General features: G+C 41.2%; 1 protein-coding gene across 1 annotated transcript in view; it reads left to right on the forward strand.

The window, feature by feature from the left end:
• Nucleotides 1-22,786, forward strand: part of LOC134617573 (laminin subunit alpha-3-like) — a 58,761-nt gene that overhangs the window by 9,285 nt on the left and 26,690 nt on the right. Inside the window, exons 3-30 of the mRNA XM_063462863.1 lie at nucleotides 3,037-3,154; nucleotides 4,364-4,482; nucleotides 4,588-4,758; nucleotides 6,301-6,401; nucleotides 7,143-7,258; nucleotides 8,046-8,164; nucleotides 8,551-8,641; nucleotides 9,983-10,114; nucleotides 11,855-11,905; nucleotides 12,022-12,069; nucleotides 13,063-13,197; nucleotides 13,722-13,856; nucleotides 14,545-14,679; nucleotides 14,819-14,871; nucleotides 15,373-15,472; nucleotides 16,266-16,318; nucleotides 16,411-16,516; nucleotides 18,706-18,805; nucleotides 18,913-19,069; nucleotides 19,684-19,822; nucleotides 19,983-20,125; nucleotides 20,259-20,362; nucleotides 20,453-20,609; nucleotides 21,059-21,222; nucleotides 21,382-21,490; nucleotides 21,580-21,677; nucleotides 22,169-22,367; nucleotides 22,540-22,666. Coding sequence (XP_063318933.1) covers nucleotides 3,037-3,154; nucleotides 4,364-4,482; nucleotides 4,588-4,758; nucleotides 6,301-6,401; nucleotides 7,143-7,258; nucleotides 8,046-8,164; nucleotides 8,551-8,641; nucleotides 9,983-10,114; nucleotides 11,855-11,905; nucleotides 12,022-12,069; nucleotides 13,063-13,197; nucleotides 13,722-13,856; nucleotides 14,545-14,679; nucleotides 14,819-14,871; nucleotides 15,373-15,472; nucleotides 16,266-16,318; nucleotides 16,411-16,516; nucleotides 18,706-18,805; nucleotides 18,913-19,069; nucleotides 19,684-19,822; nucleotides 19,983-20,125; nucleotides 20,259-20,362; nucleotides 20,453-20,609; nucleotides 21,059-21,222; nucleotides 21,382-21,490; nucleotides 21,580-21,677; nucleotides 22,169-22,367; nucleotides 22,540-22,666 — 3,280 coding nt within the window. The remainder of the gene's footprint in view (nucleotides 1-3,036; nucleotides 3,155-4,363; nucleotides 4,483-4,587; nucleotides 4,759-6,300; nucleotides 6,402-7,142; nucleotides 7,259-8,045; nucleotides 8,165-8,550; nucleotides 8,642-9,982; nucleotides 10,115-11,854; nucleotides 11,906-12,021; nucleotides 12,070-13,062; nucleotides 13,198-13,721; nucleotides 13,857-14,544; nucleotides 14,680-14,818; nucleotides 14,872-15,372; nucleotides 15,473-16,265; nucleotides 16,319-16,410; nucleotides 16,517-18,705; nucleotides 18,806-18,912; nucleotides 19,070-19,683; nucleotides 19,823-19,982; nucleotides 20,126-20,258; nucleotides 20,363-20,452; nucleotides 20,610-21,058; nucleotides 21,223-21,381; nucleotides 21,491-21,579; nucleotides 21,678-22,168; nucleotides 22,368-22,539; nucleotides 22,667-22,786) is intronic.

Below are 22,786 nucleotides of genomic sequence, written 5' to 3' on the forward strand. Positions count from 1 at the left end.
CAGTACACTTCATTTGATCTACACAAAAAGATTATAATTGAAGAGATCCATGTGGCAGGCATGCCTAAAAGGAGTATAACAACCCAAGGGTCATGCAATCACCTCTTTTCTTTTGAGATCTTGTAGTTCTTTGTGAGTGCCGCTCCACAGCTCTAATACCTGAAGGGGCAAGCATGTGTGAAGTTAGAGGGTAGAACCTCTGTGTAGAGGCAACAGTGGGGCTGCAGATCACACTGAATGGTGCAAGTATATCACTTCTGAGCTGTCGCACATACAAAATGGGTTATTCATGTGGACAGTTTTGGGCCTGAAATGTTAAGGGTTGATGGATTTAGGAATGATCTGTGTGTGTGCATGTGTGTGTGTGTGTGTCAGAATTCATTTACACATTGCTACAAGCCCAACAAGGAAAGGAAAATATGTTGTTATGCTGTTAAAAAGGTGTTTGGTCACGAGGGATGTGAATGGCTTTGTTGTTCTGTTGCGTTAATTAGGAGGTTGGAGGAGATCTGGATGCTTTACACCTTATATATATGACATCAGGTCTAGGTCAAGAATTTAAGAAGGGTGGTAAAAAGCGAAGAGGGTAGTTGTCAAACCTGTCAAAGCTAAAACTCTGACCTTTTTGACACCCACCCACACAGTCCTGTGTTGTGGGTGTTGAGAAGTCAGACCTCACGGCAGTACGAAGCTGCAGATGCTGGGAGGGGGAGAGGATGGTGCTTCTCAACTGCCATTCCAAGTGTTTTTTTTACCTCAAGCTTGTCAATGTGTTTCATGTCTTTCGTGCCACTACTCATGCACTTAACATGCCGTTACAGTATTTCATGGTTCCTTCAAACAATACGTAGGTGCTGGACATATTTCAAGAGCATGTGTTTAGACTGGCAGGACACAGTTGGAGAGACAGGCCTGAAATTAAGCAAAGCCATGCCAGGACAGGCATGGCTTTGCTTAAGCAGTTTCCAAGATCACACTGTCTGTTTCTAGCTGTGTTTGTTTCCGGAGAATTCATCTTGCCAACACTCAGTGTTTGGCATCAAGTCAATAATAAGTCCCTGAATCTTTGTGTCATCATCGCATTACTTGTAACTAAACTTTGAGATTGCATAGCGACTTGCAGACTACAGCTCAGTTTGTATCCCAAGAAGCTAGTTTAAATGTTGCACTACCCATCTTGAACCCAAATCTCTGTTGAAACACAGCTGGTGTCCGACTGTTTCAGCACTCTAATTTGGACTTTGGCTTCTTTTTTTTTTATTTTTTGTGACACTGGAGGATCTTGTTGCCATCTTTATCATCACAAGTGGTGGAGGAGATTTTCACTGCTGAACGTTGATGTCAGCAGCAGGTTCCTGTAAGCAGGGACACGCTCTGCTTTGGGGGCATTAGGGGGGAAGGGGAATGTGGCGCTATGTTTGGAATCTGAGATGGGTCTGCGTGCCAGCCAGCAAGTCTCTCGCCACTGCACCGACCCTTTTTCTTTTTTTCTTTCCTTTTTTTTTTACACTCGTGCCATCTCACCCTCCTGACATCTCTTAACGTCACTGCAGCCCATGTGAACCAAACTTCCTGCAGGTCCTCATCAGAACCAGCATGCTGATTACAGGCAACTCCTGCTTCTATTTTTAGATAGCAGCCTGTGTCTCGTGCAGCCGTGCATCTTTTTTTTTTGTTAGTTGCGCATCCTGTTGCATGCGGGTGGAAGTGTTCTCTGATTAATTTTAGGACACACCCTATTCAAAGCTGTGGTTGCAAGTTGTTTTATTTACTTTCCGCTTAGACCCTGATTAAAGACGTTTCCTGATTTGCAAACTGTTTTGTTGTTTATTGGTGATTGTCTGCAATCTTCAGGCAGAAAAAAAAGGCGGACGTTTCCGTAACTGACCTCTGAACTCTCTCACAATCCATCAACCTAAGGGCTTCTTGAACTTGAGGTTTTTTCTTGTCAGTATAATTGTGGGTCCTTTTCGACACAGTAAGTCCACAGCAGATGCATTGCCAGACTTTGCTCTGCTTTGATATGTTTGTATTAGAGCTCCTCGTCTCATGCAAGTCAGTAACTGGAATATTTCAAATGCTTCCTTGGGCTTTCATCAATGTGCTGTGGGATGCTGGACGAGTGTGGGCCTGCCTTCATCCGCCTCGAAGACAGACAGTCTGTAGAAATGTCTGTTATTGAAGTAGTGCACCGCATTATGTAGATGCAGTTACATTCATGAGCATTGCAATGAGTGCAGGTACTGCAGGTTATATGTTTTTGAACCATGCAATGTTTCCGCGTGCCAGCTTTTAGATAAACTCTTTCTAAACCATGCTAAACAAGACGTGGACGGGTGTGGTAGTCAGGTGTAGGCAAGGCCTTTTTGTTGACACTGCAGGTGTCACGTGCAGGATGGTGTCAAAAACGTTTGCGATCCAAGCTATGGCAAGTCCATGCCAAGTCATAACAAAGAGACCTTTGACTGGCGCAAATTACTTTTCTTTTGTACAATGTTCAATCAAGCTGAAGTCACCCGCTTTTAGGGCTTGATAACGATGTTGACGAACTGTAAAGGAAATGTACTGTGGTGAATATCATGGGCCTGACTGAAAGCTCAGTGTTGGCAGAAACCGTCATTGACATCATTCTCTGGCCTCGTGTGGACTGAGTATTCTGATGGGAGGTGAAGATAGAAAGTTCGGGGAAGCATAGGGATCATGTGGGCTGCACCTGCACCTGCACCAGTTTATACACTCTGACAAATGTTGGCCACACAGATAACGCTAAAGCTGAGACTCAAGAATAAAAGGGCTCAAAACAGGAAGTTCTTCCTCGTTCAAAGCCATTAATTCTGTGGTGATCATTTACAGAGATAATACAGCCAAGCTGTTGTTGTGTCCATACATTCACAAGAGAGGAAATCTTCAGAGCTCCAGGTCAAGCAGGGAACTTTGACAGAGCAAGTACAGGAAACTGTATTTTGCCACAATTCATTCTGAACACTGGGCGCTTTTTTATTTACCCTCCTCTTTCCTCTCTCTCTTTTTTTTTAGCTCTTCCATGTCGCATATGTCCTCATTAAGTTTGCGAATTCACCACGTCCTGACCTGTGGGTGCTGGAGAGGTCTGTCGACAATGGGAGAACCTTCACCCCCTGGCAGTATTTTGCACGTAAGTTCATATGTTAATGCATTAAAAAGCTTCTCCTGCGAGCTGGTGCAGTTTTTGTGCTGTGAATCAAATATTGAATCCTCTTGATTGTGGTGCCAACTTGAATCAATTACTCAATTGAGTTTCAAATCAAGGAAACGTGCAGGTCTGCAGAATGCCTTTTAAAATAAATACGTGCCGTTTTCTATTGTTGTCTATAATGATGTAATTAGTGATGACAGATTCTTTTAGACTCTGTTCTCATAAAGGTTTTCTCTGTGGATTAAATAAAAAAAAAACAATTTCAGTCATAAATACACAGATAGGGCAGAGTTTCATGTCTCTGCACTACACAGCTTTGGGCCTTTTTATGGAAAGGATTTAAAATTCAGCCTACCAAAAGCTATCACAGCAATCCAGGGTATTATACATTTCTAGAACTGGCAGAGGCAAAAAGAGTGTGGTCATCATTAACACTATTAGTTATACACGTGTCTTTCCTGCCATGACAAGTCAAAGTGTTTCTGTAAAGAAAAAGGCCTGCGGACAGAGTTAAAACTTTGTACTGCAGTATGTTTAATCAGAGACAGATTTAGACAGGGAGTGGGTGTGAACGAAAACCTTTGATTTAATTTGACTTGTTGAAAACATGCGAGAATGTCAGCTTAAATCTGATTTTGGTGTATTAAAAGTGGCAGGTGGTGACACGCTGCAAATCTGACACTGAACTGCTACCATTTTACATACTTAATGCATATTTTGTATGTGCTGATTGGGGATATCTGAGGGAGGGTGGGATGCGTGCACACAGCTTGCCAGGAGACACAGCTGTGACTCATCTGTTTTACAGTCTCAAGGTTTCTCTTCAAGTTTGTGTTCTTTCAGGAGCTATCATGAGTTAGAGACTATTAGCTTAACCTTGGGTTTTACCTTTAAAAAATATTTATTTCTAGCTGCATAAACACTGCAACTGCATATTATATTATTCCTTCCAGTGTATATATAGAGAGAGAGTTGAGATTATTTAAAATCCCAATTTTTCCATTTAAAATTATACTTCTTTGGTCTTTTCCTTTTGCGTCATGCAAAAGGAACATGATCCTTTTGTGAAGATGCCAATGTAATTTCTTTACATTGACAAGAGAACTAATTAAATAAATAAATGATTTATTATAAAAATATAAAGAATAAAGGGTGTCTTCTTCTTCTTCTTCTTCTTTTTTTTGGCAGATTCAGCACGTGAGTGTATTGAGAGGTTTGGAAAGCAGCCCAATGCCCGTTTATTAAATGATGACGACCAGCTCTGCATCACAGAATACTCGCGGATCATCCCTTTGGAGAATGGAGAGGTAAAATAAAAATGTATTTCTTTCTCCTTTTTTTTTTTGGAGTAAATCAAATAGCTTGATATTGTAATAAGGATTGTAAATGGATTGTAAATTTGTATTGTTTAGATTGTGGTATCTCTTGTCAACGGCCGTCCGGGTGCCAAAAACTTTACCTACTCACCTGCGCTGCAAGACTTTACAAAGGCTACCAATATCCGCTTGCACTTCCTCCGCACCAACACCCTGCTCGGCCACCTCATCTCCAAGGCCCAGAGAGACCCCACCGTTACACGCAGGGTGAGATACACTGAACAACCTCACACTATGGTGTCATGCTGGCAGGCTCTTGTTTCCCATTTGGCCTTTGCAGCACCCACCTGCCAGCTTGTTTTTTGCTGAAACAAGCACACAGGCCTGCCCACATGTTCACCTGTGTTGAGACCCACTGCCAGGTCTGTCTGTTATCTATCATGTGAGTCATCTTGGTAATTCCCTTGATACAGAGTGTAGTGTACAGGACTGTGCAAAATATCTGAAATATCTGTCATAGTGTTTCTTTGAACACTGGCTGGTTTTTCACTTGCTTTCAGTCAAGTCCTTATATTTGACCATTTTTAGAGGAACACCTATAAACAATTCAAGCGTAAAAAGGCACCTATGTTGCAAATAATTATTTGTTTCCATTTCTTCAGTTGAATATATGTCAAAGATAACACACTCTGACAGGAAGAAAAAAAACATTTTATCAGCAACAAGGTGAATCCCAAAGCTCTATTACCCAAAAACTTTGTATATCTCAGCATGGTGTGCAGTGTGTCCTGAAAAAAACTTTGAGGAAACTTGTGGAAGACAAAAGTGGCAGACCTAACGATGAAAGTTATCTGAAAGTTGTGTCCTTAAGAAGGAAAAATATCCTGACCTAGGACCGGAGAGATAGATCTAACCTTTGAGTTGATCCAGCTATTGTTCACTGAAGCCTCATCAGAAATGGTCTTAGTGCAAAGGTGGCTGTCAAGAAGCCAGAAGTACAACAGTGTCTACAGCCATCTGTAAAACATGGTGAAGGCTCTGTCATGGTTTGGTCTTGCATTTCAGCCAGAGGGGTAGGGGATGTCATGTCAAAACTGATAGAATTATGAACTTTAAAAAATAATATCACATTTTGATCCATCATGCAGTACCATCTGGAAAGCATCTGATTGGCAGCAGGTGCCAATGATGATCAATGATCCTAGACACACTGCCAATGCAGTAAAAGCATACCTGGAAAGGAAAACATGCAGTGGAACGCTATCAGTCATGGTTTGGCCTTTCCAGGAGCCTGGACCTCAACGTTATTGACGCAATGTGAGATCATTTAGACAGAGAATGAAACAAAAGGCAGCCAAAATCCAAAGAAATGATAAGAAAGCTTCAGGCTGTGATGAAGAATAAATATGGTGCTACCAAATACTTACTGTCAAGCCTGTTAGAACTAAACAAACCATTTTTTTTGGTTTATGTTTTGGCAAAATATAAAGACATGATGGTTTTGCACAGCACTGTATCTTTGTGATTTACAATTGTGTCTAAAACATCTGTTTAGTTTTCCTTATTCGAACCTTTGGGAATCAGTGATGTTGGCTGCCTTATCTTGTGTTATCTCACGCACTGATTCACCCCATAAAACTAGCATTATCTCATGGGTCATGGTTTAAGTTTGTACTTGTCAGCATGTGTGACTCACTTCTGCTGCCAAGCAGAGCCAGGCATTTGTTCTGGTGTGACTGATGTCGCTAAGTTGCTGATAACATGCTTGGAAATTATGCTGCTGATAACATATTCTTTATTTGCTGACAGTATTACTACAGCATCAAAGACATCAGCATTGGCGGACGCTGTGTTTGTCACGGGCACGCACAGATGTGTGGTGGAGGCCGTAACCCTGACAACCCAAATAGGTTAGTAATACGTACTTCACCTTCAGCTCTAAAAGATACTTGCCTTTATTCAGTGAGCTTTTTGTAGAATTGGGGCTCTTGTGTACAACTATTACAGTAAAGTGGATTTAATTCTGAAAGAAAAGAGGCAAAGATTACAAATGCTGCCTCTAGTGTATGAGGTATAGCATAGATAAGATCAAGAGTGATCACTTCTTTCTGAAAAGCACAATTATGTTGTTTGTGCAGTGACTTCACCATTATAAAAAGCAGTAGATTGTTTTAGTTCCCCTGATTACTGGCTGTGATAAGATTTGGGATAAAGTGCTGCTTTGAACCATTGTAAGCATTAGTACTCTGAAACAAAAAAGTCCAAGAAAAAAGAAGAGGGCAGGATTCGTGGATGCTTCACTAAGTTGGTTGTCTCATCGCTCTCATCGCTGTAATTTCCAGGTGCTGTAAGCGGCTGTTTTCACCTACACAAAGCTTGAACATCAAACGGAAGACAGGAAGAATTAACGCTGAATAGCAGCTGCGCAGATACCAAAACAAGGCTTAAAGCGAAGCAAATTTGAATGTCTATTTGTCTGACTGTCTGAAATAAGATTTCAGAATGAATGTTAGTGCTCCGCTGTGTGTCCTTGAGTTTGTAGATACCCGACTGTGTGTGCCAGTAAATATCAATGTACAGTTGGGACTTTTTCTCTGAAAAGCCATCTTGGCACTACTACTGAATACAGGCGTCTCGTCTCCTTTCTTTAGTCGCCAGTGCGAGTGCCAGCACAACACCTGTGGAGAGTCATGTGACCGCTGCTGCCCAGGATTTAACCAGAAGCCATGGCGCGCTGCAACTGTTGACAACCCAAATGAGTGTCAGCGTAAGTATACATGTACAGTACTTCATTTAGTGTGTAACCAAAACCACACTCTGCTACTCCCCATGCTGTTGGCTCCTTGAATTACTACCCCCAGAGAGGACTGAAGTGTCCTCTTGCCTCTGATATTTAAGCCCTATTGTGGATGCCCTGATATGGTATTGTGGTGAGCCTCAGTGAAGAGCTGGGAGGACATTCCTGATATGGTATGTGTGATGAACAGCACGGTGCACAACTTGCTTCAGGATAACTGGGTTTTGTCTCTTTAGGTAGCTGGTCAATGAGCTTAGTCAACCCTGCGCCGACCTAGATAGTGAGAGCTTATCAGCGAGCCATTCAGTCCATCAGCAGAGCCTTTGCCAGCTGGAATCTAATTGCTTTGCACTGTTGACAACTTTGGCCTTCATGAAACATAACCTTGCATCAGCCACAGAAGTAAAGCAAGGAAGGAAACTTGTAATCCAGTCAGTGCACTCATGCAGTACAAATGCACCCAACCCATTCATAATCATTAATAAGACAGGGTGGATTACAGGAAGAGGATATGCCATCTTGTTTAGTTTGGATTTTATAGTTTCTCTTGATGCTTAACAACCTTGACTTAATATTCCTTTTAAGAGAATGAGTAGCTTAAGGTACTTACAGGGGGAAAGGGGGAGTCAGAGGTAATTTACTGACAGAATAGAATAATACTTGTCTGTGTGTGTGCGTGCGTGTGCGTGCGTGTGCGTGCGTGTGTGTGTGTGTGTGTGTGTGTGTGTGTGTTTGTCTTGGGGGGTTTCCTCCTCAGCCTGCCAGTGTTTCTCCCATGCCTTCGACTGTTATTACGACCCAGAGGTGGAAAAAAGGGGAACAAGTTTAGACACCTTCGGCAGGTTTGATGGAGGAGGAGTGTGCATCAACTGCCAGGTATGTACTGGGTATCAAGTCTAAACTGATTCTTATGTTTGCATGTGTGTGGTTGAAAACAGGATAGAAAGTGAAGTAATATTCCATACTGCGCGTCTCTATATCATTCAAGTCTTTTGCAGAGGATTGGATATTGCATACTTCAGTTTGAAACTTGTGCAACTTGCTGTGTGAGGCCAAAGCAAACGTTCTTTTTGAAACTTTCTAGGAACTTTGTGACCTTCTTTTTGCCAAGATAAATTTGAATTGAGTGTTATGTTAAGATGGAGTGTTATGAATATCAAGTATTGCGTAATGTCCACATAGATTGATGCAAAGCTAGAATCTTAAACTAATATTTTTTTTGTTCAAGACTTAAGTTAATTTTGTTCTGTATCATTCTTTAGCACAACACTGCTGGAGTGAACTGTGAGAGATGCACTGAAGGCTTCTACAGGCCTTACGGTGTACCTACTGAGTCTCCCACCGGATGCATACGTAAGCCACATTTTTGTCTGTGTCACATCAAAATGCTGTTTTAATTTTTTGCATGGATCTGATTGCTACCAGTCTGTTCTGGAGCCAGTGGGGATAAACTTTGGTTAGATGTGTTTAGGCTCATTCTGAGAATTTTATATTATGTTAAATATATTCTGTTTTATTTACAGTGGGGGTGGCTGGATATGGCTTAAACTGGTCTGAATGAGTGAATCAAAATTCCCAGTGCTGCCACAGTTGTAGAGCCATGCGTGAGACATCCTAACCAACATACTGATGTTGTAAAACCTTACTATGTACTGATGAAAAAGACTGTGGAAATATAAGCCTATACTGTTTATGCATGCGTGTGTGTATTTTTGTGGAATCCGTTTTTGCAGCTTCTCTGACATTTTTCAAGATACGACAACAGATAGTTTGGGAATCAAATATTGTCCCACCATGTTGTTATGTGACCTACAACATGTGTGAGCAGTGAGTGAAGCCAAAGTGTATTTTTATTCAAAGAAAGGCTTTAGCACCTCGCTTTAGACTGACACAGATGGCACCACTGTCAAGCACCACTGGCACCGCCGCTTGTTTTATTGCTAAACTGGGCTCTGCCATTGTTTACACTGCTTTAATGGTCCATCACTATTCCTCTTGGTATAAATAGCTGACAGTTGTGTTTGCACATGACAAAGTAGTGGAATTAAAGCGGTTGACCCGAGAGCTTTTAATTTCATCATAAAATACACAAACTCAATTAAGTAGCTTAGTAGCTGAAGGTGTTCAGAGTCAGTAAACGTTCATCATTATTAACTTTTAAGAGCTCTCGTTTTGGGATTTGGGATGGTTGAAAGCTTTCTGTACGTGTTACTTTACTTTGTGAAAATTTTGGGTATTTAACCTCAATTTGTGCTCTGAGTGGGCATCATCATCAGCACTGTTGCCTCACATTAAGAATTTGCTGGTTTCGAATCGACCATGTGGTCGGGGTCTTTTTGTGTGGAGTTTGCAGGATCTGTGTGGGTACTCTGACCTCCTCCCACAGGTTGATGATTCTCATTTGCCCATACGTGTAAATATGAGTGTGAAAGGATAACTGTCTCTGAGTCAGCCCTGCGACAAACTGGTGACCCGTCCAACGTGTACCCCGCCTCCCGCCCAATAGCAGCGGGGATATGCTCCAGTCCCCCCACCCCACCCCGTGACCCTGAAGTAGATAACAGGAAGAAAATAGATGGATTTTACTCTGATGATGCATGTGTTTGTCTATATGTGTATTTTACATCTACATTTTGCACATGTTAACATGGGCACTTTCTTTTTTCTTTCATAAAATCACATGACATCTACCAGCCTGCGGCTGTGACGAAAGAACTACAGCTGGCTGTGAAATGGGCTCTGGATGGTGTATCTGCAAGCCACAGTTTGCTGGAGAAAACTGCGATCGCTGTGCTGATGGACACTATTACTACCCAGACTGCTTTCGTAAGTTTAGTTTTGTTCTCAAATGCTAAGTTAACATTTTGCACAAATGTGCTAAATGCATGATTTTGGTGTTGCATGTTCAAAAATCACAAGACACAAATCTGTCTGCAGTTGCTGCAAACAACAAAAAGGTACAGTTAGTCTTTCCTGTACCTCATTTGAATCTGGACTTGAAGGGAAGACTTTGCTTTTTCATAGAAGGGTACGACTATTCATGGTCAGTTAACCTGAACCTGATCTTTAACAGCTGGAATCATGAATCAACATTGTTTTACTCTCAGATTTCCCCCTGAACAAACACATTTGTCCAAAGCCTTTTGACAGAAGTACATCTTGCAGGAGTACACTTGTGAAGTTATTTCATGATTGCGTATGCCTTACAGGTAGTGGACACATAAAAAAACTTCCCCATCTAATCTCATTGATCTGATCTGCCAACAGATTCAGGAGTCTGCTATGACTGGAGATAAGCTGCTCGATGTTTCATTTTACATTTCTTTCTTCAAGGCGCTAAAGCCATTCTTACAGTAATATTGATCTTTTTCTCTGTCTTTGATTGATAAACCTGCTTAAAACCGGCTTCTGTTGAATTTCCTACAGCACTCGATTTCTCTATTCACACATCTATTTTCAAGCTAATTTAAAGTTATTCATATTTAATTGGAAATTAACCAGTGTGACAACAAAGAAATCTAAAGACTCACATCATTTTTGTCTTATCATCTAATGTTGATCGTCGATATCATCGAAACCTACAATCCTTACACAAACACAGCAACACAGGTCTGTAGTCTCGAGATATGTTTTACTAACACAGAATTTTTAAACATTTGGTCCTTATCATCAGCATGTTAGCACTGCCAAACTAGACTAAACATGTTGACTCGGTCATGAGAGAATTATTTGGGTTTGAAGAGGTGCTTGCTTGGTGTTTTCCGTCACGGCACGAAATGTTTGCAGCTTGTTGGATTTTAAACTGAAGATGTGTAACTTGTACACATAAAATCTGACAACGACAGGTTAATGGCAAACTGTAAAAAACTGTGTAACTGCAGCACCAGCTGAAACATTAACTGCACATCGTCTGCAAATGCTTGAGCTTCGTGTCTGAGTAAGTAAGTAAGTCTGAGTAAACAATACCTAAAATAGTTGAGCGGTTTTACAGGACAAAGGAGCCTATGTCATTCTTTTGTCTGTCCAAAGGTAACAAAGTCTGCCTACCAGTTCCTTTGAAGCTCAGTATTAAATAGGTTACAGTGTGCTTTTTTAAATGCATACACATCGTGTACTTGTAAGAATGGATGTGACAGTGGTGATGTGCTGAACTGTTCAGGCCTTATTACTCCTCCCAAGCCAAGTCGGTGCTTAATCCTTTATAAAATGATGAAAAGTTGTTTTTAGACTTTGTGCAAATCCAGGCTTGTTGTTTCCCCCCTGTGTACAGTTTACATTAAGCGGAGCTGCCTAACCACTGACTTTACTATTCAAATGCAAACATTGCTTAAATCCTCTCGTCTATCTCTTGGCAAGAAAGTGAATAACTTCAAAACGCTGGCGTGGGGGGATGTTTGTTTTTACGTGAGTAGTTTTTGTTATGTGGATTTCAATTACTGCACCAAGAGAAATCCCCCCCCCCCCCCACCCCCCGCAGCAATAAATAAAGTTGACACTTGAGGTTTTACTTCATTACATTTTCCCGTCACTGGAGGTCTTAATTTTGTTCCTCTCTTTTGCAATCAGGATATCCAGTGTACCCAGCGACCACCAAATCTCCTGCAGGTCCCATTGTGGGTAAGATCAGTAAACAGACTTTTGCAGTATGTCATATCAGACTTAGATTGATAGGCATTTTTAAACATCCGCTTAAAATGCTGTTATTACATCCTCTTTATTTTCTCCCTCTATAGGTCCCACTGTTTGCCCTCCAGGCTATTTTGGCGCGCCCAGCTGTCAGCGTGAGTGTGATTAGACCTGATGTGATGTGTCTTCATGGCAGTGCTTTTATTCTCATTGCAACATTGAAAACGTTACTGAAACTTGGCCCTTTACAAAGGTCTTTTATAGGGTACCCTTTTTTAAAAATTCCTGACTTACTTTACTTAGAGGCTTTCAAAAGAGCTTTAGTGGTCTGTATGTGGTGCCACTGAGTCGGACTCTGTTTTGTCTTGATTTAAACTTTAAGAACACGTGTTAGAGGTCAGTCAAGTTGAAGGCTAAATTTGTAGCCCATGTGTAACCTGGCATTTATTGTGTTTAGCTGGTCAAAATACTGGTATAATACATGCAGATAGCATGCAGTTGTTCAGAATAACAGTTCAGTGATCTTACATTTTCTCATCCATCAATGGGACTTTATGTTCAAATAGTCTCATGATAGCAGTGGCCATTTGGGGCTATTTAGTGGAAACTAATAATATTTATAAGTTTCCTTCAAGCTGGGAAATCCATTATCAGTAATATGGCATTGCTATTAAAGTGAAAACCATCAGCCCTTGATTTTTTTCCTCCCACTCAATTCAGCTGTCAGAGAATGTATGCTAACACTGACTTACCTCTAACGTGTAGGCTCAAGAGCCTGTCTTTCAATCAACAGCCTTTGAAAAGCTGGTTTCATGTTTGGGAGCTGCTTAGAGGCAAAGAAAACTATGGTAGTCTCTTGGGTGGCTGTGCCAAGCCTATTCAGAAACCCCTACCGGGCGGGGCCTGGCAGGGGGTGGGGTGGGCACCAGCATAGCTGTGCCACTGTGTGCCACACTATGAGAATAGTTCAACTGAAGGAAGTATTTGTCAGTCTTTTTTTTTTTGGAGTTCCGCTAAAGAAAGAGCTCAGCCTCAATTATAAGCAAACATTATTGTTCCACTAGGAATACACATTTGAATTTCTGTTAAGATTTAATTTGTTTGCTGTTGTTGTTAAATTAAATGCTTCCACTGTGTTTTGTGCGCAGCATGTATTTGTGACTACAGAGGGACTCTGGGTGGGATATGCGATGCTTTAGGCCGCTGCCTGTGCCAGCAGAGCGTAGAGGGCGAGCGCTGCGACCGCTGTCGACCTGGATACCACTCCTTCCCAAACTGCCGGGGTGAGAGAGACGTGTATGCCAACATAGAATTTGAGCCCCGCAGACTGTAAAGAAACACAAAGTCATCAGTGTTACTGGTTAATGATTAGGAAACAGGAGTTTTATTTTAAAAGAAGTGGCCACAAGTGGTTATTATGTGGACAGGAACAAAGGCAGCAAATCAGCGCTGTAAATGTTAATAGGTGTGACTGGAATGACTTAATTACACAGCAGGGATTAGTTTGTCCAGCAATCTTTTGCTTTGCTTCATATTTGGCCATTTTTAAGTCTTCGCTCAAGGTTTTTGACACTTGAACCTTAAAGCTTTAAATGGACCCTCCAGACAATGTGATTTCAGTAACAACTATCAAAGTACATTTGGAAAAATTCGTATTATGTGTGTTTTAGTTGATGTTTACAGATTTTTTGCATGTAAAGATTACTTATTCGGACAGATGTTTTTATAATTGGGACTTTTCTGGGTAAATGTTTATACAGAGCTATAAAAATAGAATAAATTTTGCTTTATTATTTTATTTCTTCAGCATGTCTCTGTGATGGGGCCGGCGTGGCCGACAGCGTGTGCGGTACAAATGGTCAGTGTATTTGTCTCTCCAATTATGGGGGACGGGAGTGTGATGAATGTGCGCCAGGCTACTATGGATATCCCGACTGTGCTGGTAAGTAGGATTTATCCCTCTATGTCTATCAGTATAACTACAGTAGATAAACCACTTGTATACTTTTGACCTCTGCTGATGAGAAAGCTGCTGGGAAAAAAATGTAGCTTCTGGTTTGGTTGGATTTATGGTGGCTTCTTCTCATGACTTTGAAGGAGAAATCCTCCCACGGCTTCCACAAAAATCCCACTCTGCCCTCTCAATTGATTTTTTTAATGCAATTTGCATGACACGATGTTTCACAGAGAGATGGAATATGTGATATTTATAGACCTTTTCCTTCTATGGACTCATATTCCCAAGAATAGACAACTGGGAATCACTTAAGACAATCTGATTCCTAAAATAGACAAGGTCATCTCAAGAGTTTCAATTCCTGTTCTTTTCTTATGAGATTCACTTATCCCTAAGGACAATGGCTGGGGCTCTGGAGGTAGAGCATCATCTACTAATCTGAATTGTTGATGGTTTGATCCCTGTCTCACCCAGTCTGAACCACATGTTACTCTTTGATGCATTCATCTGCATGTGAATGTGAATAGTAGACAGAAAGCACATACATGTGGAAAACAGTGCTTGTGTGAAGGGGTGAATGAGACATGTTGCAGAAAAAGGGCTGTATAAGAAACAGACAACTTACCATAATAATGCTTAGAGTTCTTATGTCTGCTTGTGTAACTGTCCCCAGCCTGCCGGTGTTCACAGGAAGGCTCATATGACGCAACTTGCGACCCGTTATCGGGTCAGTGCCTCTGCCTTCCAGGTGTGGTGGGTCAACTGTGTGATCGTTGCGCCTCTGGTGTGAGATTCCCTCAGTGCTCGGGTAAACACTTGAAATCATCAAACTCATAAAAGTAGTCATTTTTATGGACAGCGGATAGATATGTTATTTAGGTCATTATTGTTTGCTGTTGTTGAGGCTCAGTAATATTACCTTTTCCTTTTTCCTTTTGTCCTTCCAGCCTCCATCAGTGTGTGTAACACAGCAGGAACTGAAGCGTCTGATCCTCGAACGGTGAGCCGCTCTCTGTAAAGTTGCATTTTTCTGTGCATCATGGCCCTATCTGGAACAAGCTTTTATTTTCCTTGCTGATAGAAGTGGTCACAGTGTAAATCCAGTTATGGGTGTGGGTTTGCATTGACTAACAGCCCTACAACTGATAACACAACTCCACATCATCCTGTGCGGTTTCACAAGGAAGTGTTTTTCTGGTGAAAACCAAAGGAAATTAAAAAAGGAAAAGAGGCTTCCTTCCATTATAAAGGGGAAAAACAACACGTAGTATTTATTTAGGCATCTATTGAAGCATTTCTGAGAGTCACCTTTCAGTTTGGAGCATAATGCATACTTAGAAGAAAGAAAGAAATGCTGCCAAGTTTCAGTGTAAAGAAACATCTTTATAGAAAATGCAGGCACTTGCAGTTGATTTTATCGCTCTGATTTTAAGCAAATATAAGGCTTTCAACAGTAGCTACCAGTCTCAACAATTCTCAGACTCCTTATCTGTTGTTTCAGGGCTCTTGCCGCTGCCTAGCAAATGTAGAGGGAACCCTGTGTGACAGGTGTAAACCTCTATACTGGAATCTAGCTGTAGACAATCCCCGTGGCTGTATAGGTAAGTAAAAAGGAATTTGAATAATAAAGGAAAAAGGGAAAAAAACGACAGAAAAATGCTTATTTGGCTTCCATACAGGCAAAATGTCTTAATTCTGACCATATATTTCTCAAGGCTTTTAAATTGCCAGGAACAATCTGACAAGGTACTGATATGAGCTTTGTCCTGTCTTACACGTCAACGTACCTCTATCAACAGGGCTGGTTCTGCCTTTGAAGAATAACACATTATACAGGCAAATCCCTGCTGCCTGCTTCCACTGTGAGATTTCCTCCTGAGATTGCATAAAAAAGTATCCAGTGACACATTAAAAACAGAACGTCTGAACATCTACTTTTATAACCTCTACAAAAACTGCTCCTGCTTTATTCAATTGAAAATTTTTAATATAGTGGAAACTAAGGAGAACAGCTCCTGGCTTTGTTCACATATGTCTGTTGTTACTGCTCTGCTCTCTTGCAAAACTGTTATCGCTACCACGTTCCCTCAATGCTCAAGAAGGAGTGGGGTGGGGTGTTTTTAATATCCCAAGAATGCATCTGGTTGACTGTGGCTGGACATTGAGGGAAAAGTTTTCTTTTTTTCCCCCACTCGGCTGAACGCAAGCTGCGGCCTGAAAAGCTCCTTTGGACCTTTGATGTGCAAATCTCTGAAGGCTGGAGGGTTTTACAATGTTGTGTTTCACCCATGAATTTTACAAAATCCTGCAATCAGTGTCTATTCACTGTAGAGGACCCCCCCCCTCTCCCATTTACATTTTCATAACCTCACCCATTTTTGTCTCTCATACCAGAGTGTCATTGTGACCTGAAAGGGACTCTGAGTGGTGTTGGAGAGTGTGAACAGGTGAGTGTTTTCATGTGGTCGTGTTAATGTCAGCAGTTTGAATAACCGCACATTTGCAGCATTAATCATCTCTTGATGGTCTGCTTGCACAGAAAAGTGGACAGTGTCACTGTAAGCCTAATACATGCGGGCATGCGTGTGACTCCTGCAAAGATGGATACTTCCTGCTGCAGAAAAAGAATTATTATGGGTGTCAAGGTGAGAATGTGTTTCTTTGCTGAACTTCCAACCTTGTTTCTTGCTTACATGTGCTGTATTATTAAAGGATACACTTTAAGAAAGAAAATAGCAACCAAGCATACTTCCTTTTTCGCTGTAGTGAGCCAACCTCAGTGCAACACTGACTATTGTTAGAAATTATTGTGTTGACTGAAAAACAGGTGCCTTAGTGCTGTTTTAAGCTTTTATCTTAACTAGCCAAAAGACTGGTCAGCAACAGCATAATTAATAAGAATTGCTACTCCTGCCACAGTAGTGGGCAGCATTCAGCTAAACTTACAAACAGTGATGACCTAGTGGCTCTTCACTCAAATTTTTAAATTGATATTTGTTATTTCTTGGGGGCTTTTACAGGAATCCCTTCTTGTCCTGCAGTATTGGTTAGATTTTCGTGAAATTAGACTAAGTTACGTTGATTTGACTGTCTGTTAATCTCCTTGACCTCTTAGTGGACTTTAATTCTCATTTCACTAGCTGGGCCCACGTCCTCATTTTAGGTTTGACGGCGTTTTAGTAGGTAAAAGTGAATGTTTTGACATGAATTGAGCTGCGGTTTGAGGAAGGCCTTGAAGGGGACTGGCGATGGCTCCCGAGCCTGGCAGATCCCCATGTACTAAATAGAAGTGAAGAAGTTGAAGAATGAAGAACAAGGAGGGAGGGAGGGTGGGGCACGTAAATGAGAATGATCAGCTTGCAGAACTGGGGGAACCTTTGTTGATGACAGCCGGAAGGAGCGTGTTTGGAGGCGTGGTCCTGCTCCTGAAATTCCTATACATAATCTCCAATCATTTCTGCAGTACAGCCAAGCAAAGACAGCAGAGCTTAAAACTTTGTTTATGTGCATCACATATTACAATAACCTGTGAAATGTGATGGCTCATGTTTTTTTTAGCATAGAAATGAATGACAACATTCAGGGAAATCAGTTAAGAAGCAGATAGACCAAGGCAGGAAGGCACTATGTCTAAAGCTCAAGCTGTATGTTCTATATTTATATTTTGTATATAAAAGATAATTTGTGTATGTAGCCAAACAGGTTTTGGGCTATTTGGTTTGGTATTACAGCCATATCCCTTTTTCTTGTGTGTTTGTTGCAGTTGAAATATGTGCATAATGCACTAATTCTACTTGCTTACTTGCTTGACAAAACTTTTAATAAAACCTCTGTTGAAGATAAACAAGGTTGTTAAGTTTCTCTGTTAAGCCTGAAACTTTTCATTGGATACATTTAAACATTAAATGTTATTGTCCTTTAGTAATAAGAACAACTACTTTATTAGTACATAAGTACTAATACATAGTACTGTACAGATCTCCTCTGAAGTATAGGGACACCAAGACATTTCAATCATCAAAGCTTTTTTTTTTTTATCTTACATTGTTGAAAACAATACTGAATGCAGAATAAAGTTCTTTGATGAAAGTTTCTAAAGGTTAAAATGCACAAATCATCCTTTCTTATGGCTTAATGTGTTAAATATATATTATAATAAAAATAAACGGCAAAGTGCACAGAATATTTTTTATAGGTGAGGTCTGAAAGGTCATGCTTAGTGCAGTTTATTAGGAGTGCAGTGACCTAACCCTGGTGCCGTCTTTGTGGTTTCTGCTCAGACATCCCTTATTTTCATCTCGGGAGGCCCCAAGGTCCGTCAGGGATCTTCTATCTAAGGAAGATAACAGAGGACCTTCTTTTTCTTATGTAAACCAAAGAATATTACAAAAGTATAAATTCTCCCTGTTGAAGAACAGCCTTCAGAAATGTGTGATAGTGCATCCAGTGAGGGCTTGTGGTCGTCTTTGTCCTTCTTGATGCCAGGATGTAGTAAACGTTACTGCTTTGACACCTACGTCTCCTAAAGAAGTACTTCTGTGAAAAGATAGTCTCACAAGGATTTCAAGAACATAAAAAATGTTTTTTCAAAAGACAACCAAATGCTGACATATTTAAATAGTGTAAATTATGTACTTTCTGTAACGCCGGTGATAAATCTTGGCATCTGGTTGAGTGTAAATATTTTCATATTCAGAAGGACAGTTGCATAATATGTGCCCCAAAACAAATCAAACGTATGGTCAGAGAAGAAGCACTGATTTTCAGTATAATATCACATAAAGGAACATGTTTGATGTAGAAAATGATTGCTTTTTTTCTATTCCCTCAAAAGGTTGCCAATGCGATATAGGTGGTGCCATTGGCATGGCATGCAATGACATATCAGGACAGTGCCAGTGTCGGAGGAATATCATTGGCCGTAAATGCACCGAGTAAGACATGGCAGATTTTAATGTCATTAAATTGGGTGAAAATGGTTCTTTTTAACATATTTGCAGCATTTAATCAAACGATTTAACTTTTTTTTTTTTTTTACCAGGCCAGCACCTGGCTACTACTTTCCCACTCTACACCAGCTGAAGTTTGAGGTGGAGGATGGTACCTCACCAAATTCCAGACCAGTACGCTTTGGTTATAGCTCCCAGGAGTTCCCAGACTTCAGCTGGAGAGGTTACGCTGTGATGTCCCCCGCACAGGTTCGTCCATTCAAACTTGTGCATTAATGTATCGGATGCTTTAATGTCATTGTTGTATAAATTACATGAGACTAGTAGAGTGTCTGCCACTTTTGTACTATCACAATTTTCCTTTTCCAGTCTTCTCTGTTACCACTGTGATTCTTTTGCTTTTGCCACTGCACAAATAATCTTCACCTGAGGGCACAGCCTTTTGTAATTTCAGTGCTGATACACGATTGAGGACATCAGCTCTCTTAGCACTAACACTCTCTCTCTTCAGCCAGAGGTGATCTTAATGCTTACTGTTGGCTTTTCTGGACCTTTCCATATTCTAATGCACTACGCCACCCCCCGACATAAGGGGAGAGCACAAGTGCGAGCTTGGATCTTGGTGGTGGATGAAACTGGCTATCAGTTTTGCTGTGACTGTAAGTGAAGGGTCTGCTTTGCTCCTCCTGTTATACTTTCTTCACCTTGCTTGCTGCCTGTTGATTAACGCTCTCTCTTTGCCTGACTTCTCCATCCACCTAACTTCATTTTTAACTTTTGCTTTTCTTTAACATTATTCCCTCGTCATCTACTCAAACCCCTACCCTCGCAGTCAGCTGTGTGTGTTGTTGTCCTCCCCGCAGACTGAAGTCAGAGTAACAGTGCATGTTGAGCCGAAAGATGGGAGGCAGCATTTGTTCCGTGTGGTTCTGCGGTTCAGTAACCCCAGCAGCACCCGTGTGACTGCTAGCATCAAGGCGACCAATAGCAGAGGCACTCCAGGTAAGGCTGCCTCTGAAACTGAATCATCTCCCATACTTCACCATTTAAATGTCATCTCTCACCCGTCATGCATTCTAAATCCGGGCGTGGTGTCTTGATTTGGAAGATGTCTGTTTGTCAGTGTCTGACATTAAAGCCATCTGTGCTCGATGCTCTGCAGGGTCAGAACAGAGTAAAGAAGTAATATTTCCCGTTAGTCCGTCCCCATCCTTCCTCACTGTGCCTGGAGATGGCTTTGCTGAGCCCTTTGAATTGACTCCTGGGACATGGATCATGCACATAAGAGCAGAAGGAGTTCTCCTGGTAAGTTTATAAAGAAATCACTGATGTACAGATGTCATTTTAAAAGTGGAAAATTACTGCTCATTTGGTGTTTTGCATGTTTAAAAAAACAATATATATATGTATTGTCACTCTGTGTCATTGCCTTTATCAGGACTACTTAGTGTTACTACCCCAGGATTACTATGAAGCGCCTCTCCTGCAGGAAAAGATCACTCAGCCATGCACATATTTACCCACCGCAAACAAGGATGAAAAGTAAATTTCATTCGCCACTATTTTTCTCATCTTTCTTGTTGTTGGTAGATTGTTAACTTTTTTCTTTTTGCGTGTGTGGATGTGTCTCAGCTGTCTGTTGTATAAGCACATAGCCCTGGATGGCTTCAGCTCTGCACTGGGCTCACAGGGAACATTCACAACCCGGCGTGGGCGCAAGAGGAGGCAGGCTCGTGTGCGGCGTCTCACCCCCGATCACCCTGAAATGGCTGCTCTCAATGGGAGACAGGTTCAGTATTTTAAAGATGAATGTTAATGTAAAAATTCTGTGTGCGGTGTAAAAACGGTTAAGCTATTAAAAGAAAAAAACAGGTTCCCATTATCTGCGCTAAAGTCCGGAATAAAACCGTGAGACTGCAGTTCAGTTTATAGACTGGATCTTACTTCCCAATGATAATCAATCTGTGAACATTGCATTTCCAATCCAATCCAATTTTATTTATAAAGCACTTTAAAATACCCAGCACAGGAACAAAGTGCTGTACAGAACATAAGTTAAAACAATAGAATAACAGAAAACAGCAAAAATAAATAAATAAAACACATAATACATAAAATACATAAAATGCATTTATATATTGATGTTTGATTTACTTCTTTTTGCGGTTTATGTTTTTCAGTTTTATTATCCTAAAATGCCTGAATGTCTCCCTTAAATAAATGTTCTGTCTCCTCTAGTCTCAGCTGCAGCTCAGCCTGCTTGTACCCCATTCTGGGCCATATATGCTTATTCTGGAGTATGCCAGCGAGGTGGACACTGTCCAAAATGTCAACATACTCATCAGTGGACAATCAGTTGACCCGGTTATGGGCAGGGCTAATATTTACAGCTGTGCCTTCAGGTGAATCCCATACTTGATGCTTTCATAACATTACTTGTAGTAATATTGATTTGATTTAGGTCTTTATTAACTGAATACTTAGCAATATCCTAGAGATAGAAGGTTAAATAATATGTGCACGTTTCATGTACGTGTTGTTGTGTTTCCTAACCCGTGCAGCAATCTGTGTCGAAGTATGGCAGTGGACAACAGAAACCAAGTAGCAGTGTTTCAGCTAAGTCACAGGTCTGAAGTTCTCTTGCAGACCTCCACAGCATCATTCCTTCTGGTAAGTGAAAAGTTTGCCCAAAAGATGCGTCACAGCTTCATATCGAGGCAGCAACATGGAGCCTTAAATACATCTTTTTCTCTGTGTAGTATAAAGTGTACGCGGTTCCTGCAGAGGAGTTCTCCATTGAGTATGTAGACCCTAAAGTCCTGTGCGTCTCCACTCACGGTCGCTTCACCGAAGACACGTAAGTCTTGAACGGACACAGCTGTTTTCCAGGTGTGATTGTATGCATTCCCTGAGGTTGGCAAGCTCACTTACCTCAGGCTGAACTTACAGTCTAACTCAGTCCTCTCTCATACTAAATCGTCTCTGAATGTAATGAGCGGGTTGGATGTTACCGCTTTTCCAGCTGTCAGTGTCTAGCTCTGTTATTTGCTGTGCACGTCACCTTGAGCAGAGAACAGGAAATCTACTCAGAAGGGAAAAATAAGCCAACAAACAAATACTTAGAATTGACTTGAAGGCAGTTGTTGTACTTCAGCGTAAAAATGCCCACAAATTTAAAACAATGAATGCAATAATGGCTTCCGCACTGCTGAGCCTCTAAAATCATTCAGATACTTTATAAACGTTGACCTCTGTATCACGATGAAATTATTTTTTTGCATATTCTTAACAAATAATATGAGAGTGAAAACATGTTGAAGCTGAATTCTTCTTGTTTACTGTGTTTAGCTGGCACTGTGTCCCGAGGCAGTTTGACAAACCCACTTCAGCTTGGATCCTGTATGCAGCCCGCGATGGCCAGCTATTGTCCACACCAGCTGTGGCTCCCCAACAAAGAGAGATTGAGGATTGGAGGCGGAGACGACAGTCTGGGGTGATCCCTGTCCGTGAACCTGAGTGTGATGGGATACTACTTAAATTCCCACAGGTATCACTGTGCCCTTCCTCAGCTGGTTGAATTATTTAGCAGCTTTGCCCCCAAGACATTCAGTTTGTGCTGTCCTGCTGGGTGTTTTTGTTGTTTTTTTTTTATTTATTTACCCAGTCCAAAAGACACTCATTCAGGTTTTCTCATGTTTTTTTTGTTTTTTTTTTCACAGACGGAGATTACTTTCACCCCCAATGTGCCTCTTCCGGGCAGGTATGTGATAATAGTGCATTATCACCAGCCTGAACATATCGCCTTCCCTGTGGAAGTGCGAGTTGACGCGGGCCGTGAATGGAAGGGTGAGTGTTAGAGAGGAATGAAGTCCTTACTGCCTCCCCTTAGATGTTTTTTTTTTTTTTTTACTTTGGCAGTGACTGGGAAATCATTCCCACAGAGGTGTTGATTCCTATTTAAGAGCA

The sequence above is a fragment of the Pelmatolapia mariae genome, linkage group LG18 (genome assembly GCF_036321145.2).
Source record: "Pelmatolapia mariae isolate MD_Pm_ZW linkage group LG18, Pm_UMD_F_2, whole genome shotgun sequence".
Classification (NCBI taxonomy): Eukaryota; Metazoa; Chordata; class Actinopteri; order Cichliformes; family Cichlidae; genus Pelmatolapia; species Pelmatolapia mariae.